The following is a 20,156-nucleotide window of genomic DNA, read 5'->3' as shown; positions in this document are numbered from 1 at the left end:
GCTATCACCTGCTGCCTGCATGCTTTGTAGCAGAACTTCTCAGTAGAGTTGTCTCAACTGCTTGCAATCAATCTCTAACCACTAGAAAACAGCAAGTGGCACTATAGGGCTCAGGTGGTAGAGAGCTAGCCGTGAGCTGAAGAGCTCAGGGACAGCGCCCAGGGCCAGAGTTCAAGCTCCACAACTGACAAAGGCAAAACAAAAAAACACCTGAAGCGAAGGGAAGACTAAATGGCTAAAGAAACGCATCTTGTTGCTATCCCAGAAGTAGGAATTTTTTCCTTAGTAGTCTAGGAATAGTCATCATTGTATTGTACACAATTACTTTGTGGCTTTACGTTTTAACTTCTCATCAAATACCCTTCACCCTGACAGGACAATGATAATTTTGCTGTTTGGGAACTCTGAGTTCTGCACAGGTGATATGTTACCATCTCTTAGATTTCTGTGTTGAGACTAGTACCAATTTGATGCTCCTTGGCAGTTAACTTGTGATTTACTGGGAGACAGAGAATAGATCTGTGGTTAAGTTCACAGCACCATGTTTCAAGATTCCTTCCCTCAAAACTCACTTCTCAAAGCTAAACAGGTTTTTTGTTTTTTTTTTAGTACACTCCTGAGATTATAAAAACTTTGTTGGTTGATTCATTTATGATATGTAAAGACTGACCTATGATTTTTATATTCCAATTTTACTTGTTAAAATTCTTTATGGTTTACTATTGACATTAATATATTTGTCCTTTTTTTGCAGGTGAAGCTTTATTGTAAGAGTTTGTTTCATCTAGTTTGTGAACCCAAATTATATATTTGTAAATGTTACAGAAGCGTTAAAAGACTGGTAAGTATCTAATGTAAGGAATATCAGCAATCAAAAGACAATTCATTTGAAGGCTTTGAAATAATGTAGTTATATATCATTAAATTATCCCCAGAGCAAAACTCTAAAGTTTCTATTGGGTGGGGGTTTATTCATGCAGTAGCATATTACCAAATAGCTTAAAGGAATGAACATGATGTTGCTGGAAGAAAACATTATAAATACATGTAATATAGTATCTATATGAATTTCAAAGAGTTAAAACAATACTGCATACTTTTGTATCTATAAACATGTATAATCAGGGAAAACACACATTTCTTTGTACATTAGGATGTATAAATAATGGTTTTTACTGATATAGTATCGTGTGCTTTAGGAAGTAATATTAAAGTCATCCCTTATCATACATGGTCCCTGCTTTCTCAGCTGGGACTGTAGAAGGGTGAAGGAAAACTAGGCAGTACATGTCTTCTTTCCTTCATATCTCTGGGATAAGCATTTTTAAAGCTTACTGGTAAACTCAAAATTGCTTTTTTGTTGTTACTGTTTTTGGCTCACATTATGTTTATGATACATTCTAGTCAATTCCACCTCCTCTCAGAATTACTTTTCACCTAAAGGTACCCTGTTTTGATTTTTGTTTTATTTTGTTTTGTTTTGTTCAGTTCTGGGCCTAGGAACTCAGGGCCTGCGCACTGTCCCTGGCTTCTTTTTGCTTAAGGCTAGCACTCTGTCACTTGAGCCACAGCGCCACTTCTGGCCGTTTTTTATATATGTGGTGCTGGGGAATCGAACCCAGGGCTTCATGTATAGGAGGCAAGCACTCTTACCACTAGGCCATATTCCCCATCCCAGGTACACTGTTTTAAAATGCCTTTTTTCTTTTTTTTTTTTTTGGTCAGTTGTGGGGCTTGAACTTTGGGCCTGGGCACTGTCCTTGAGCATTTTAGCTCAAGGCTAGAGCTCTACCATTTTAAGACACAGTGCTGGGCTGGGATGTAGTTCAGTGGCAAAGCGCTTGCCTAGCAAGTGCAACGTCCTGGGTTCGATCCCCAGTACCAAAAAAGAAAACACAAAAAAATACAGTTAAAAAAAAAGACACAGTGCCACTTGCTGAAACTCTTTTGATATTTTGTTGTTCATGATTTTTCCTTTCTGAATATAATGTAGAATTAGCAAACTCCCTAAATTTGTCATACTAAAATTGTTAAGACTGAATTGGACCATCACTGTAAAACAAAATTCATGTTTCTAACCTTATGTAATAATCAGTTGTCTCACAATATTTGGATAAAAAGAATATGTATGAAATACATTAGATAAAAGCCAGTTACATTTCTAAGGTATTTCTTTTGTCTGTTTTGTTGTCTTTCTGCATATGAAAATGTCATATTGGCTTTTATTTTGATTCATCTGTGTCCTAAAGCCAAGTGGCCCAACTTCATCTGCTAGAATTCTTCCATTTTTTCTTACCAGATAGGAATCCTTCTTAGCCCTGTTAACTGAGCTTATTTTTGAATAGAATCTTGTGTCTATTCAGGAGTTGACCTGGACCACAATTCTCTTCCCGGTTTTCCGAGATGACAGACATATTATCTGCTCAACTGCTCACCATGCTCTACTATTGATTGATATGGGATCTCACAAATTCCTCCTGCCTCCCGCCTACATACCGGCCTCCAACCTCAATTCTCATCTCTGAGTCCTGAGTAGCAAGGTACCTAGCTTGTCTGTTTTAAAAGAAACTCTATCTTAGCCTCTACCACCCCCTGGCATCTCCTCTCTATCTTACCTTTCCAGGCTGTGCTAAGGCATTTCACACTTGCCACTCATTTCTTCCATGCAGTATTTAAGAAATGCTGGTGTAGTTTAGGGCTATGCCTGAGAATATTATAAGGTTAAGACCAATAATCCAGTAGTTTTATGTCTATCTTCATTTAAGAACAAACAAACCACACAGCTTGAAAGTAATTTGCATTCATTTTTCTGATCTTTTTTTGTTATATTTGTTCTGTAGCTCTGTCATGAGTGCCGACAGTAACTCATTGGCCCGTGAATTTCTGACTGATGTCAACCGGCTTTGCAATGCAGTGGTGCAGCGGGCGGAGGCCAGGGAGGAGGAAGAGGAGGAGACACACATGGCCGCCCTGGGCCAGTACCTCGTCTATGGGCGAGGATTTCTGTTACTCACCAGGCTAAATTCTATCATTGATCAGGTAACATATTCCTAGCATAGTTTTTCATCGGTATATTGTAGTTCATTATAAATGTGTGATTTCTGGGCTATATAGTTTCTGAAGAGGCTCTGAGATAAAGTCCTTTCTCCCAGATCATTCCAGAAAAAAATAAAACTCCATTTATGAACATATAACTTACTTGGATACTTCTTATTCTATGAAATATCTTAGAAATGTAACTGGCTTTTATCTAATGTATTTCATACATATTCTTTTTATCCAAATATTGTGAGACAACTGATTACTACATAAGGTTAGAAACATGAATTTTATTTATTTATTTTTGCCAGTCCTGGCCCTTGGACTCAGGGCCTGAGCACTGTCCCTGGCTTCTTTTTGCTCAAGGCTAGCACTCTGCCACTTGAGCCACAGCGCCACTTCTGGCCGTTTTCTGTATATGTGGCAAGGCAAGCACCCTTGCCACTAGGCCATATTCCCAGCCCAGACTTGGATACTTCTTTTTTTTGGCCAGTCGTGGGCCTTGGACTCAGGGCCTGAGCACTGTCCCTGGCTTCTTCCCGCTCAAGGCTAGCACTCTGCCACTTGAGCCACAGCGCTGCTTCTGGCCGTTTTCTGTATATGTGGTGCTGGGGAATCGAACCCAGGGCTTCATGTATACGAAGCAAGCACTCTTGCCACTAGGCCATATTCCCAGCCCAGAAACATGAATTTTGTTTTACAGTGATGGTCCAATTCAGTCTTAACAATTTTAGTATGACAAATTTAGGGAGTTTGCTAATTCTACATTAAAAGCAGACTCCTTTTGTGTAAACTAATACTTTTTGCTTTCTTTAGCTTGTATACATTGTTATTTTTGTTTGAAGTATGATATGGCCATATGGGTTTGCTGTCTCATGCTTTTTCTTCCTGGTGGTAGAGAGAATTGAACTCAGGACCTCAAACTTGCTAGGCAGACACTCTACTACTTGAGCCACACCTTTAATTCTTTCTTGCCTTGGTTATTTTAGAGGTAGGGTCTCAATCCAGGCTGGATTGAGCTGTGATCTTCCTACTTACGCATATTACTGGGGTAACAGGGATGGGCATTGTGTTTCCCCTGTAGCTGGAACAATGGTGCTCACCACCATACTCAACCATTGAGAGAGATGAAATCTCATGAAATTTTATGCCTGGGATGGCCTTGAACCATGATTCCCCAATAACCACTTCCCACATGTTTAGGATTTCAGGCCTTAGTCACTATGCCCAGCTCTGTCCTTCTTACAAGATGCCATGTAAAGACCCCCAGAATAATTCTAATAAAATATGCGCAGTACTTAAGCATGAAATTCCATAAAGCATTATGAGACACTAAAGTAATCCCTAATAAATGGACAAGTGTATAATATTGTTGAAAGAACCAATATCGTAAAGATAGGTTTTCTCCAAATTGATAAACATAATGCATTCCCTATGGGGATTGCACTAGCTTTTTTTTTTTCCTGGTCCTGGGCTTGAACTCAGGGTCTGGTCACTGACCCTGAGGTATTTTTTTCTCGCAGGCTAGTGCTCTGCCACTTGAGCCACAGCTCCACTTCTAGCTTTTTGGGTAGCTAATTGGAAATGAGAGTCTCTTGGACTTTGCTGCTTAGGCTGGCTTTGAACCCTATCAGACTTCTCAGATCTCAGCCTCATGAGCTTCATAGGTGTGAGTCACCTGTGCGAGGCTCACTAGCTTTTTTCAAAATCTACATTATTGTGGTATAATTCACATATTATACAGTTCACCCATGTCACGTAGACAGGTTTTTAATGTAGTCAGAGATGTGTGACCCTGTTATTACAGGTAATTTTAGGACATTTCCCTCCCCTTAGAAAGAAACCCCATGCCCTTTAGCTCTCCTCTTTCTACTGCTCCCAACCTTAGGCAGCCACTAATCTTCTTTCTGTCTCTGAAGATTTTATCTTTTCTTTTTTGAGCCATAAAATATTTTAATGACTAAAATCATCTAAGTTAAATTGGTTCTCAAATTATATAGCTTCCTTCAGTAAAACTTCATACTTAACAAAATAACTTTATAAAACATCTATACATAGGACTGGTAATTACCATTAAAATGTTTTTTTACCATTAAAAATTTTTTTTAATAATTTTTTTTTTTTGGCCAGTCCTGGGCCTTAGACTCAGGGCCTGAGCACTGTCCCTGGCTTCTTCCCGCTCAAGGCTAGCACTCTGCCACTTGAGCCACAGCGCTGCTTCTGGCCGTTTTCTGTATATGTGGTGCTGGGGAATCGAACCTAGGGCCTCGTGTATCCGAGGCAGGCACTCTTGCCACTAGGCTATATCCCCAGCCCCTACCATTAAAATTTTTAAATATTACTTACACCTCATTGTTTTGTCTGCTAATCAAATTATGAGACCTGACGTTTTCTTTTTACTGTGGTATTGGAGATTGAACATCGGAACTTGTGCATGCTAGGCCAGTACTTTTCCACTGAGCCACATCTCTAGCCTTACTAGCCCAATTTTAGTAAATTACGTTGGCAACATAAGTTATTATATAGGGAAAGGCAGGAGATATGGCCAGGTGGATTGGATGTGATCTCAGAGAAGTGGGGAGGTAACTGCCTCCAGGTGTGCCATTTTGTCTAGGTAATGCAGGTACTGGACAAAGACTTAAACAGGTGGGGGGCATCTGCATGGAGCCCTCCTGGGGGTGGACCTTATGAATACCACTGCTAATTTTTCTGTCTTGGAGAACATTGCAAGCTACATAGCAGCCTAGAACAGAAACTTTTTAGATCTTTAAAAAATAATTTCTTGGGGCTGGGGATATGGCCTAGTGGCAAGAGAGCTTGCCTCGTATACATGAGGCCCTGGGTTCGATTCCCCAGCACCACATATACAGAAAACGGCCAGAAGTGGCGCTGTGGCTCAAGTGGCAGAGTGCTAGCCTTGAGCAAAAGGAAGCCAGGGACAGTGCTCAGGCCCTGAGTCCAAGACCCAGGACTGGCCAAAAAAACAAAAACAAAAAAATAATTTCTTCTGCTTCAAACAAAACCAACTGTAAAGTTGTACCAGTTCTGCCTTTGTTTCTCAAATATATCTCCTTTCCCACTTCTGTTGTCAGAGTACTTTAGATGGTCATTATCTCTCTCTAGTGGACTTTCATGACCTTGCCTCTAACACTCTCTCTTCCTCTGACCCCACCCCCACAGATTGGTGAGAGGAATAACTCCTGGCTTAATTGGTTAAGTGTCCCAGGTGTAGCTCCCTGGTTCTCCTCTTCCTCCTCCTCCTCCTCCTCCTCCTCCTCCTCCTCCTATATTTCTGATAATGATTGCGCTTTGTTCTGACTTCCTAAACTGAATATCTGTACCACAACTGGAGGACTTACTTATACTGCACACCTTCTATTGTTCTTGTTTGTGTATATGTATTTTATGGACCAAATGAGGGGACCTTCTCCAGCTCGGACCACTTACTCCAGAAAGGGTAAGACAGTAAGTCCTCTGGCTGTAGTGTGCAATTGATAAACATGTTAAATTTTCCTCACTAATAACTGTTCTTTATATATGTGTGTGAGTATATATGTATATATACACATATATATTTATTTTTCCTGAGTTTTATATTTAACTGCATGAAGACTGACATTTTCCCAGTAACTTTGAGTTATTAGTTTGATGATTAATAGGCCTTGACTTTTCATTTTCACCTAACAAATTTGTTTTCTTCATAGGTGAAGAATTCTCTCAAGTGTGTGGTGGTAATAACAGCTACTTTTGGAAATACCAACAAGAATGTGTTAAATACTGCCACATAGTGTTACATTCTTGTCATTGGAAAGGCTTATAAATGGAAAAGCATCTCTGTTTTACTTGAACTTTACGATGGTTTCATTTGATTCTCAAGCACAGCCTTTCAAGAAAAAGGGTGTTTGTGTTCCATGTAAGATATTAGACATGGAGGTATCTAGTGTGTGCTCTTAGCACATAGAGGACTCCCTTGTTTCTGACCCAGGCGCTGACTTGCAGGGAAGAGCTCCTGACTCTGCTTCTGTCGCTCCTTCCCCTGGTGTGGAAGATCCCCGTTCAGGAGCAACAGGCTACAGGTATGTTTCCTCCGCAGCCAGCACTTGTGCTTTCAAAAGCTCACCGGGAAGAATTGCGCTGAGAACAGTATTGTCACTGCGCCTTATTTTATGCTAGACAAGCACACTTTTATTTCTTCAAGTAATCTAGAACCATGGTACTTGGTCAAGAAGAGCACAAATGTAGCGACTGTTAGAAAGTATGGAGAGAAGCAGAACATGTATCTAAAGGAGCAAGCCTGGGTGTGCCACATATATCTGAAAAATGGCTGGGGTAAGAGTGAAAAAAGAAGTGAAAGTTCCTTTGCTCTAAAGACTGCTTTCTACTACCCGTGCTATAGTGTCGGTGCTATAGTGTTGGTTTTAGTTTAGTTTTTCTAAAGTTATTTTTAAGGATAAATCCGAAGTAATATTTTCTTTTAAGATTGGATAGAATTATGACAATTAAGGCTAATAGATATTTTTAATTTCAGATTTTGAAAAACTAGGTATACAAAAATACATGCAACATTAAATGTTTCACTGGCAAGATGGACAGTTTTCCCTCCTGTCCATAGGTTTTAGAATCTCTCAAAAATTTTTAAAAAGTCCCCCTATATTGTATTTTAGATGGTTTAGTTTTAATTTGTAGTAAATTTCTGCTATGAAATTCCTTTCAGTACGGCATTCTAATACTGTTTTTCTGCTTATTTGTTGATCAGTAACTCTCTGCTCTTATTTTGCCTTAGAATTTGTACAATTCAAATGTTGTTTACCCCTTAAGAATCTGACTCGTAGCCCTTTTTTAGGGGAGTCATCTTCCTTGCTAGCCAGCATCTTTTGCTTGGGTAGAATTGATCAGATTCCTTAAAGTTTTTGTTCTCATCTGCTATGTTTTCCTTCTCCTAATTAAAGCACAGGTATTTTGTTTACAGATTTTATTTATATACCCCAAATTAAAAATGTATTTTTCATATAGCTCTTATATTACAAAGGGAAAGGTAAATTAATTATCTTTAGTAAGGAGAATTCATTCATTTCTCCAAGAAATAATTATTGGTTACTGAGCACCTGCTGGACCCTAGGTTTGAGACTGAGGATAAAACAGTGATGTCTTTTACCTATGCTTAGCTGAAGGCATTATAACCACATTCCTAAGCCAGAGACCCGACTCAAGAGGTTCTAATGTGCTAGGTCTTCTGGCCACTTTCCTTATATGCCTTCCCCCCACCCCGAAAAAAAAAGAAAGAAAAAAGAGAAGATTTATATAGCACAGGCACTCTGCATGAAGAGGCAAAGCAGGACTTAGAGTTCATCTTCAGACGTGACCTTTAGGTTTAAATAGGTAAAGAACTGGGATAGGGGACAAGAGGTAAGCAGTGCTAGGCAAAATGTGGCCTGTTTGCTTATGGTCTCAGTTCTGGTTCTGGAGAAGTTGCTGCTGCTGTCATTACTTGAGGGGAGGACTCTGGTCCGCATGAGCTGATGGCTCTGCTTCAGGTTGCAGCTTCATCATAGTTCGTTGTCCTGTGAGGCTCTGCTGTGCCTTGGGGATAATTATTGTCCCTTGCCATAACTATCACTCTGGGTGCCAGTGCCCAAGGTGCCACAGGAAAGAGACTCATAGCAAAGGAGACACGGGAAGTGCAGGCAGGGATGGCAGGTGTCAGCCCGCTTTTAAAGGTAACTGATGGGGCCTGTAGAGAGTCAGTGCTTTTTATTAGCCAGAGCCATTTCCAAGTGTTTGTTATAGCAGGAGGCACTGGAAAAGTACTTTGAATGAACTCCTTTAATTGCAGTCTTGGTGAATATTCACTGTATGCTTTGTATTCGTAAAAATCTATGAACTGATACTGTTTTTGAGAACATACTATACCCCTCTGTGTTAATTGTGGCACTATTAGAGTGATGTGCAAGTAGCACACACTACAACTTCTACATATCTGGAAGTTAGAATGCAATACATGGTTTCAGATGGAATTTGCTTTCCCAATTCTGTTCTTGGTTGTGTTTTCACGATCACTCTGTACTCTGAACGAATGCCCCTGGTGTTTAGTGTAGGAAGACATGACGCAGACACGTCACTGAGCTGAAGGAAAGCAGTCCTGCGACAAAATCACTCTTCCTTCCTTTTCTTAGATTTTAACCTGCCATTGTCACTGGATATAATCCTGACCAAAGAAAAGCACTCAAGTGCACAAAGGTCTACTCAGGGAAAATTATATTTGGAAGGAAGTACCCCATCTGGTCAAGTTGCTGCAAAAGTAAACCTTTCTCGAAAAAGCAGACGACAGCGTAAAAGTACCCATCGCTACTCTGTAAGAGATGCAAGAAAGACACAGCTCTCCACCTCTGACTCAGAAGGCAATTCTGACGAGAAAAGCCCAGCCGTGAGTAAGCCCAGACGGCCCCGCGTGTTGCAGCACTTTGCAGTGCATTCTCCTAAAGGCCGCCTCACAGCTAAACTCCACTCTCTTGTAGCCAAAGAGCAGGCTCCTTCTGACACCATGGCTTTGGAAAATTCCAGAGATTTCATTCCAAGACTGGAGTCAAACACTGACATTTTAAGTGAGCCAGCTGCCTTGTCTATTCTCAGTAACATGAATAATTCTCCATTTGACTTATGTCATGTCCTGTTATCTTTACTGGAAAAAGTTTGTAAGTTTGACATTGCTTTGAATCATAACTCTGCCCTGGCAGCCAGTGTAGTGCCCACCCTGACTGAATTCCTGGTGGGTTTTGGGGACTGCTGTAATCTAAATGACTATGCAGAGAGCCAAGCGCTGTCTGTAGGTTGGACTGAAGAGCCAGTGGCTTTGGTTCAACGGATGCTCTTTCGAACAGTGCTGCATCTTATGTCAGTAGATATTAATGCTGCAGAGGCAGTGCCAGAAAGTCTTAGGAAACATTTAACCGAATTGCTCAGGGCAGCTTTAAAAATCAGAGCATGCCTAGAAAAGCCGCATGACCCTTTTGCACCAAGACAAAAGAAAACACTAGAGGAGGTCCAGGAGGGCTTCGTGTTTTCCAAGTTTCGCCATAGAGCCCTGCTTCTACCTGAGCTTCTGGAAGGAGTTCTACAGATCCTCATCTGTTGTCTTCAGGCTGCAGCTTCAAATCCCTTCTACTTCAGTCAAGCCATGGACTTGGTTCAAGAGTTCATTCAGCACCAAGGATTTAATCTATTTGAGACGGTGGTTCTTCAGATGGAATGGCTGGTGGCAAGAGATGGGGTTCCTCCTGGGGCCGCGGAACATTTGAAGGCGCTCATCAGCAGTGTGCTGAAAATCATGAGCACTGTCAAAAAAGTGAAATCAGAGCAGCTTCATCACTCAGTGTGTCCTAGAAAACGACACCGCCGCTGTGAGTATTCCCACTTCATGCATCACCACCGGGATCTCTCCGGGCTCCTTGTTTCCGCTTTTAAAAACCAGCTTTCCAGAAACCCGTTTGAAGAGACTGCGGACGGAGCGGTTCATTACCCCGAGCGCTGCTGCTGCCTTGCGGTGTGTGCCCACCAGTGCCTGCGCTTGCTGCAGCAGGCTTCCTTGAGCAGCACCTGCGTCCAGATCCTGTCAGGGGTGCACAGTGTCGGCATATGCTGCTGTATGGACCCCAAGTCGGTGATCGCCCCTCTGCTCCATGCCTTTACATTGCCGTCGCTGAAACACGTTCAGCAGCAGGTACTGAATATCCTTAACAAGCTTATTTTGGACCAGTTAGGAGGAGCAGAGATATCACAGAAAATTAAAAAAGCTGCTTGCAACATCTGTACTGTGGACTCTGACCAACTGGAAGAGTCCCTGCAGGGTAACGCACGTGATGACGCCCTTGCTCCCGGCTTGCCCAGCCCCTCCTACAGATGCCAAGGCATCCTGCCCAGCAGCGGCTCTGAAGACTTGCTGTGGAAGTGGGATGCCCTAGAGGCTTATCAGAAACTTGTTTTTGAGGAAGACAGATTGCATAATATACATCTTGCAAATCACATCTGCAATTTAATTCAGAAAGGCAATGTAGTTGTGCAGTGGAAACTGTATAATTATATATTTAACCCCGTGCTCCAAAGAGGCGTTGAATTAGCACATCACTGTCAACACCTGAGCACCACGTCAGCTCAGACTCCTAGGAGTAGCCCTCAGAAACAGTGCGTGCCTCAGGAAGTGCTTCAGATCTACCTAAAAACTCTGCCTGGCCTGCTCAAATCCAGGTTTGTGTGTGCGCACATGCGCAGATATTCCTTTAGTGGATGCTTGTGAACGTGTGGTAAAGAGCGTGTGTTTGAATTTCCAGCCATGCTGTTTCCAAAGCCCCATTGCTGCTCAGACAGTGCTGACATTTTTTTCCTGGGATATAATTTTAGCTTATTAGCAAAAATGCTCCCATCTCATGTCTTGTTTTAAACCTTTTGTTTATTTGCTCCTTCTGGGAGTAGTTTATACAGGAGAGACTAGAGCCATTGGTTATAAGGTAAGTTTTAGATAGGTTTCTAAGAAAAAAATGGATGCAACACAGATATAGAAGAGCAAGGGCCGGTTTAAGTTAATCATCTTATAACAATAACCACACCACCTGTATAACTGATATAAGCAAGTGAAAAAAAAAAGAAAAAAATACTTTAAGAGAAAGTACTTTAAAGAATTAATTGATTTGGGGGAATGAGGGAGGAGGTAACAAACAGTACAAGAAGGGGCTGGGGATATGGCCTAGTGGCAAGAGAGCTTGCCTCGTATACATGAGGCCCTGGGTTCGATTCCCCAGCACCACATATACAGAAAACGGCCAGAAGTGGCGCTGTGGCTCAAGTGGCAGAGTGCTAGCCTTGAGCAAAAGGAAGCCAGGGACAGTGCTCAGGCCCTGAGTCCAAGGCCCAGGACTGGCCAAAAAAAAAACAAAAAAAAAAACAGTACAAGAAATGTATCCAATGCCTAATGTATGAAACTGTAACCGCTGTGTACATCACTTTGACAATAAATAAGAAAAAAAGAATTTGGGAATTTATAAAAAAAAGAAAAGAAAAAAAAAGAATTGATTTATATTTATTAGATAATTTGTTAGTCATTAAGAATGTTCATAAAGAGCCAGGCCCTGGGGGCTCATGTTTATGATCCTAGTTACTCAGGAGGAGATCTGAGGATTGTGGTTTGAAACCATCCTGGGCAGGAAAGTCCATGAGACTTATCTCCAATTAACCACAAGAAAACCAGAAGTGTAACTGTGGCTCAAAGCGGTAAGCACTAGCTTTGAGCAAAGAAGCTCAAGGACAGTACTCAGGCCCTGACTTCAAGCCCTATGACTGACAAAAAAAAGAATCTTCCTAAAGACCATGGTGAAACAGGAGGGAAAAATGCTTATAAAATTTGTGAGTGAAGTATACAAAATTTAAAATAATATACCTATATAAAGTTATGTAAAATATGTACATACATAGAGTGGTAATTACTGATACAAGTGCATTAAGAGAATTATTTCCAAATACTGTAACTAATATTCATTACTTAGGCAGTACATAACAAAAATTAGGAAACGTAGACAGGCACAAAAAAGGAAAGTTACCAGAGAATTTTCTAGACTTTTTTTTTTTTGGCAGTAATATGGTTTAAAGTCAGAGCTTGATAGTATTTGCTAGTTAGTCACTCCACTGTTTGAGCTATAGCTCTTGGTTTGGAGTTTGTTTTGTTTTAAGGTTAATTTTTCAGACAGAGTCTTGTGCTTTGGCTCAGGCCAGCCTTAGACTGTGATCTTCCTACCCATGCCTTTCATGTAGCTGGGATGACAGAATGCACCCGTACCTTGCATATTTGTGTAGATAGGTCTTTCAAACTTCTTGCCCAGGTCAGCCTTGAACTGTGATCCTCCCCATCTCTGCCTGCTGAGTATCTGAGATTGTAGATGTGAACCACAGTGCCTAACATGATTTTCCAGATTTTGTGATTAAATTGGTACATTTAAAAGTTAATTTTTTGCATAAGTGATGCTTCTGATAGTTTGAGTGGCCTTTCAAATTAACGTATATACCATGTAAGTCACTTCAATCAAGATATAACCTACCAATATTACCTGCAGGTGTGACCTCTTAACAACTGTTTATACCACTGAGCTATAATATACCCTGGCCCCTGGAACCTTTTGTAACATTTGTCTACTTGACAGTTGGCCAGATCAGAAAACTGTAGGGAAACTGGTATGTTTCTGAAATGTGACATGGGAGAAAATTCAGCATTTTCAGCTCTATAGTGTGGTTCTTTCCTTTCATGAAATGCCGATGTAAAACCAAAAGTCTTGAGTGGACACTACGCAGATAAACAAATGATTAGTTACCCGCCTTCTGCCCAGGTATACACTTCAAGTGTGAGAGTGGTTGTAACACTTAGAGCTTACATAGAATTTTTGTTTTTTGTTTTTTTTGCCAGTCCTGGGCCTTGGACTCAGGGCCTGAGCACTGTCCCTGGCTTCTTCCGGCTCAAGGCTAGCACTCTGCCACTTGAGCCACAGCGCCACTTCTGGCCGTTTTCCATATATGTGGTACTGAGGAATTGAACCCAGGGCTTCATGTATACGAGGCAAGCTCTCTTGCCACTAGGCCATATTCCCAGCTCTTACATAGAATTTTCTATTTGGGAAAAAATATCCTTTTCTGAGTTGTTTCATTTAATTTGAGCTGGATATAATCCTTTCTTTTTAAATGCAGTCAGAGCCAGATGCACAGTATTTGAAGGAGGATGTGAGAATAATTAGAAAATAACCTGAGGTCAATGTGGGTCAATGTGTAAAGACTTTAGCCAGATAATGCGTCAAGTGAGGCAGTGTTTAGAATATACCTTGTGCAGGAATGATATACTAAAGAATGCATGTGCCTATTTGTAAATTATGTTTCTGTATGTAAAACCTTTTGTGTTTTTTTCCTTTCATAGGGTAATAAGAGATTTATTTTTAAGTTGTAATGGAGTAAGTCAAATAATTGAATTAAATTATCTAGATGGTATGCGAAGCTATTCCTTGAAAGCATTTGAAACTCTCATAATCAGCCTGGGGGATCAACAACAAGATGCTTTGGTCCCAGGTATTGATGGAGTGGACACTGAGCAGAAGGAGCCGCCATCGTTCAGTGCTGATCCTTCCCTTCCTAACCAGCGGGCTTGTTCAGAGGCGCCTCAGAGCCTCCGCAAGTTCTATGCCACTCTCAAAGAAGCTTTTCCAAAAAAACGGAAGACGGCTCACCAGGATGTGCACATCAACACCATAAACCTCTTCCTCTGTGTGGCATTTCTGTGTGTAAGTAAAGAAGCAGAGTCCGACAGGGAGTCAGCCAGTGAGTCCGACGACACATCGGGCTATGACAGCACCGCCAGTGAGCCTTTGAGTCACATGCTGCCATGTCTGTCCCTTGAGAGCCTCGTCTTGCCTTGTCCCGAACGTTTGCACGAAGCAGCAGACGTTTGGTCGATGTGTCATTGGATCTACATGCTGAGCCCAGTCTTCCAGAAACAGTTTCATAGGCTTGGTGGTTTCCGAGTGTGTTATAAGTTGATATTTATGCTAATACAGAAACTATTCCACAGTCATGAGGAGGAGCGAGGAACAAGGCAGGGAGACATGACTATAAATGAAAACCAAGACCTTGTGAGAGCCTCTCCAGCTGAGTCGACATTGAAAGAAGACTTAGCACCTTTAACTATAAAACCTGACCCCATGCCATCAGAACTGGGAAGTCTAAGTGGCAGTGCAGACAGCGTGGGTACATTAGAGTCACAGCAAATTTCTTGCACAAATGTGGAACACATTTCAGCTCCTGAAGTTGCTCCTGAGGAAGCAAAGGTGTTTGTGAGTCGAGAAAAGGAGGCTTCACTTCAGAGCATAAGACTTTTGGAAGCGCTTCTGGCCATTTGTCTTCATAGTGCCAGGACAAGTCAGAAGATGGAACTGGAGCTATCTACCCAGGTAATATTATGTTCTTAGTCCACCCCACAGGCAGTACTTACGTACTTTAAATACATACATGTGTATGCATGTATATAAACTTACGTGTGCACATATGTGCACTGATGACCATCCTTTCAATTTGCCAAAGCTTTTATATTCTGTGAAGCGTGGATACTATGGAGGATGCGAAGGCATACGTGAACCAGTTTTTACCCTAGAGAATTTTACAGTTGAGATTACAGTGCAAAACTCCTGTGAAACAGTTTATAGAGTGTCAAAGGAGTAACTTGGGGGAGGTACTGGTGGGTGTCCTGTCCTGATTTCTTGGCTTGTGTTATAGCTCTAGTATAATCATCGCCGTATCTTCTCTGTACCTACTTGTTTCCTGTGTTGGACTGAAAATTCCTCAAAGGAGAAGCCAGTTTCTTATCCATTGTTACATATGTCTTGCCTTTGTGGAGCTAGAGGCAAGCAGCAAGGGCTTCCTTCAGTGTCAGAAGAAAAGAGAAATAGAACACAACTGCTTAGAATCTTAGTGAAGTCTAAGAGAAAGGAATTTGCTAACTCTAGAGAGGGTTAAGTAAAACTCTGAAGTTTTAAAGAATAGCCTTTTTGTGATTCACTTATTTTACAGTATCTTGAATTTTAAAACTAAATGAATAATATACTTGATAAATAACGGTCATTTAATACAATATTTGACTATGAGTTCAAAATTTATAGTTTACCATCTTGTGGGAAAATGTTATTAATATTCTTATTCTCTTATTTTTACCTTAGAACATGTCTGTGGAAAGTATATTATGTGAGATGAGGGACCATCTTTTCCAGTCGAAGGTGACTGAAACAGAGTTAGCAAAGCCTCTATTTGATGCCCTGCTTCGCGTAGCCCTGGGGAGCCACTCAGCAGACTTGGACCATAACGACCCTATGACTGAGAAGGTATGAATCCATGGATGTCCAGCAGGGGCAGGGACGTGGCTAGAACCCAGTAATGGAAGAGTTCATCAAGTGAGGTTATGGGTCATGATTCTCCAGTGGAAGAAGAGCGTGTTTCACCAGTGGCCAGCCAGATAACAAACATCAGTATGACATGCTTTTGAAAATCGAATCTTGATTTTACTGAGAATCACTCCCAGTAAAACAGGTATTCTTTGATTTGGTAACTCATACATGGTAACTTGATACATTTGATAATATATCAAATGATGATTTGAGGATGGTGACTACTAGTACAGTGATAGCTTCATTGACGTAGCTAACATTTCCAGAACATTCTACTCACTCAACATAAAAATGACTGGCTGTCACAAAGAAAATAGCAGTCATAATTTTCTAGTTGTTTATATTAACATTTTTTCTAAGGGCTGGGGATATGGCCTAGTGGCAAGAGTGCTTGCCTTGTATACATAAGGCCCTGGGTTCGATTCCAAATGGCCAGAAGTGGCGCTGTGGCTCAAGTGTCAGAGTGCTAGCCTTGAGCAAAAAGAAGCCAGGGACAGTGCTCAGGCCCTGAGTTCAAGGCCCAGGACTGGCAAAAATAAATAAATGAATGAATGAATAAATAAATAAATAATTTTTTTCTAAAGTAATTATTTTAATTTTTTCTTGAAACTTTGTAATGTATGTTTAGTTTATTTCCCTTTCCTTATGTTTCCTTTACCTTTGGTTAATAAGGGAAAGCCTGTATCTTCATAAACTCCTCTTTGAATGCTTTGGTCCAGCTATATATATATATATATATATATATATTATATTTTATAATCTTTTGCCATAATATGTTACTGTTTGCCATAACTTTTTTTATGCTGGTCCTAGGGCTTGAATTCAGGATCTGGGTGCTGTCCCTGAGCTTTTTTTGTTCAAGGGTAGTGCTCTACCACTTGAGCCACAGTGCCACTCTTGGCCTTTTCTGATTACTTTATTGGAGATAAAAGTCTCAAGGACTTTCCTGCCTGGAGTGGCTTCCAACCATGAGTCTCAGATCTTAGCTTCCGGTGTAGCTAGGATTATAGGTGTGAGCCACCAGTGCCTGGTACATTACGTATTGTCATTTCTTTCAAGAATCAATTTCTTTCATATATATATATATATATATATATTCATATATATATATATATATATATATATATATATATTTTTTTTTTTGGCCAGTCCTGGGCCTTGGACTCAGGGCCTGAGCACTGTCCCTGGCTTCTTCCCGCTCAAGGCTAGCACTCTGCCACTTGAGCCACAGCGCCCCTTCTGGCCGTTTTCTGTATATGTGGTGCTGGGGAATCGAACCTAGGGCCTCGTGTATCCGAGGCAGGCACTCTTGCCACTAGGCTATATCCCCAGCCCTCTTTCATATATTTTTCAGTGAAACAAATGACCTATGATTATATCTGGTAAAACTCCCTTTTTATGGTCAGGGCTTGTGCTCTACCACTTGAGCCATGCCCCCAGCCCTTTCTGCTTTCATTATTTTTCCAGTAGATTCACTTTTTGCCTAGGCTAGCCTGGACTTCAAGCCTCCTACTTGTGCTTTCCTTTGTAGTTGGTCTGATAGGCAAGTACAACCCTGCCCGGCCTTTCATTAGTTAAGATGAAGTGTCACAAACTTTTTACAGGGAATAACCTCAAAGTGCTATCCTCCTGATCTTAGTCTCTTGAGAATCCAGGATTTCAGATCTGAGCTTCCATATCTAATCTAAAATGCCTTTTGGTTGTGATACTGTCTGAGAGGGTCTGGGAAATTTTGCTGTATGAATAGCATAGTTTTACGGTGGTTACTGGTTTTTTTTTTGTATAATTGTAAATTTTTATTATAAAGGTGATGTATAGAGGGGTTACAGTTACATAAATCAGGTAAAAGGTACATTTCTTTTTGGAGAGTGGATTTTGTTGAAATATTGACACTTCATAAAATGACTTTTTTTTTTTTTTTGCCAGTCCTGGGCCTTGGACTCAGGGCCTGAGCATTGTCCCTGGCTTCTTTTTGCTCAAGGCTAGTACTCTGCCACTTGAGTCACAGCGCCCCTTCTGGCCATTTTCTGTATACGTGGTGCTGGGGAATCGAACCTAGGGCTTCATGTATGGGAGGCAAGCTCTCTTGCCACTAGGCCATATCCCCAGCCCATAAAATGACTTTTGAGTGATATTATATTATAAAAAATGAGTGGCTGTTACAAGTGTTTCCTTTGAATTCTGGTCCGTAGAGTCGTCCACCTGGGGAAGAATTGTCATCCCAGCCTGGAGATTTTTCAGAAGAAGCCGAGGATTCTCAGTGTTGTAGTTCCAAACTTCTGGGTGAAGAAGGAGGTTATGAAGCAGACAGTGAGAGCAACCCTGAGGACGGTGAACCTGGGGACGATGGTACTCGCAGATGCTCTTGTGATTACATCTGCAAGTTAGATTGTGAATGAACAAAATGACTTGTAACGATACCACTTTAGAGCTTGTATTGCTTTACATCTTAAAAAAAATGCACTGCATTGCCATTGTATTTGATCTCACAACCAATCTGAAATTTGTACATTCAGTTTGAAACAGTGAAATCTGTTTTGTTATGAACATTAGCTGAAGGACAGATTCCCTGCTGTTACACACACCTTAGCAGGAAAGAAAGAAAATAATGGACAAAAGCACACGACACACGAAATAGAAAACCAGGTGACAGCAGTGACTGGAAGGTTGGGGAAGCCCTCTCTGAAGAGGCAAAGGAACCTCTCAGGAAAAAATAAGAGCTTGCCCCAGACCCCAGCCATTCATTTTAAAGCACAAGGAGAGGGAATGCAGGTGTCCTTCCATGACAGGCTGCAGCCCAGCTTGTCCTCAGAACGGAACTACACTTCCCAGTGCTCCTCCTCTTCACTGGGCTTAAAGTAGTTCAGCTTCCTGAGAGTTATTTTCTCTTTGAATAATAGTGAAGTGAAGGAATAGTCATGGATGCTTTAGTTAAATGTGTAAAGAATTTGTGATCGATGTGTTTAATGGTAGTTTTATCACAATAGGTAAGATTTTACAATGGTAGATTTCTTCCTTTTTATGTTTGCTCACTAAAGCTTGACCTAAAGAATTCTACTTTGAGTAGATACTCATACATTTTTCCACTATATGAATCTAAAAGAGTGCAACAGTCTTTCTGAATATCAGTTAAAATTTCCTAAATGTACTATTCATTAGAACAGTGTCTGTTTCTCAATTATAAAAGAGACAGTGTAGAATTCAACCAGCCGGTAGCCAAGCCTCCTATTTTCACACAGGTGATAGACAAGCAAATTAAATTATCCTGGGGTTTAGGTATTTTGAGTTCATGAAGTGTGGAATAGTGTTTGTTTTCCCAGTTGTGTCAAAGGATGTATTCGATCTGTAACATGTCTATAACAGTTGCTGTCAGTAATATTTATAGTTTTATTGAAGAGCAGAATTTCTTTTAAGGTGATTTGTTAAAGTTCAGACCATCTATAAGACTTGATTGTTCAGGATATACACCTTAATTAAAGTAATATTGTAGGAAAAGGTTTTGTTACCATCTTATACTTTTATTACTGTATCTATGAAATGGTGAATTAACTTTGAAATATTTATTCAGTGTTTAAGGAATAAAAATAATTTTTCTTTGTTCTTTTCAGGGTTAGAAGTAAAGCCTGAAGCAGAAGGTTTCTGTGCCTCCGTAGGTCTCAATGACTTACTTGAAAACCTCACTCAAGGGGAAATAGTCTACCCTGAGATTTGTATGCTGGAATTAAATTTACTGTCTGCTAGCAAAGCCAAGCTAGATGTGCTTACTCATGTATTTGAGAGTTTCCTGACAATTATCAGGCAGAAGGAAAAGAATGTTTTTCTGCTCATGCAGCAGGTAAAAGATGTAATCAATTTCATGGCTGCTTATCTCACTCCTACCCAATTGCCCATGTCCTCACAGCCTGGCCTCTCTGGAAGCTAGAGATGATTGTTCACCTCTATGATACTTTAACTGTGCTTCGCCCTTCAAGTGATGTTCCAAAGCGTCCAATTCCATGTTTCTCTAGCGTAGTGTAAAACTTAGTATTATTGTCAGCTAACCAGTAATAAAGTCTCCATCATTTCTGAAAATGAGTAATGTTTTAAAAAATACATTTATAATGTATGGTCACTGTTTCAAAAAGCCAGAATTCAAAAATTACAAAATCAGAATATTCA

General features: G+C 40.7%; 1 protein-coding gene across 1 annotated transcript in view; it reads left to right on the top strand.

Moving 5' to 3' along the window:
* The first annotated feature begins 404 nt into the window (after positions 1–404).
* The window catches only part of Lyst (lysosomal trafficking regulator), a 100,394-nt gene continuing 80,642 nt past the window's right edge, over positions 405–20,156 (top strand). Inside the window, exons 1-8 of the mRNA XM_048367998.1 lie at positions 405–841; positions 2,841–3,039; positions 7,025–7,115; positions 9,213–11,280; positions 13,985–15,011; positions 15,774–15,935; positions 18,191–18,347; positions 19,607–19,833. Of these exons, the coding sequence (XP_048223955.1) occupies positions 2,848–3,039; positions 7,025–7,115; positions 9,213–11,280; positions 13,985–15,011; positions 15,774–15,935; positions 18,191–18,347; positions 19,607–19,833 (3,924 nt within the window). The 5' untranslated portion in view covers positions 405–841; positions 2,841–2,847. The remainder of the gene's footprint in view (positions 842–2,840; positions 3,040–7,024; positions 7,116–9,212; positions 11,281–13,984; positions 15,012–15,773; positions 15,936–18,190; positions 18,348–19,606; positions 19,834–20,156) is intronic.

The sequence above is a fragment of the Perognathus longimembris genome, chromosome 18, assembly GCF_023159225.1.
Source record: "Perognathus longimembris pacificus isolate PPM17 chromosome 18, ASM2315922v1, whole genome shotgun sequence".
NCBI classification, from domain to species: Eukaryota; Metazoa; Chordata; class Mammalia; order Rodentia; family Heteromyidae; genus Perognathus; species Perognathus longimembris.
The sequence above is the reverse complement of the archived record's forward strand: the minus strand, read 5'-3'. Positions and strand labels throughout refer to the sequence as shown.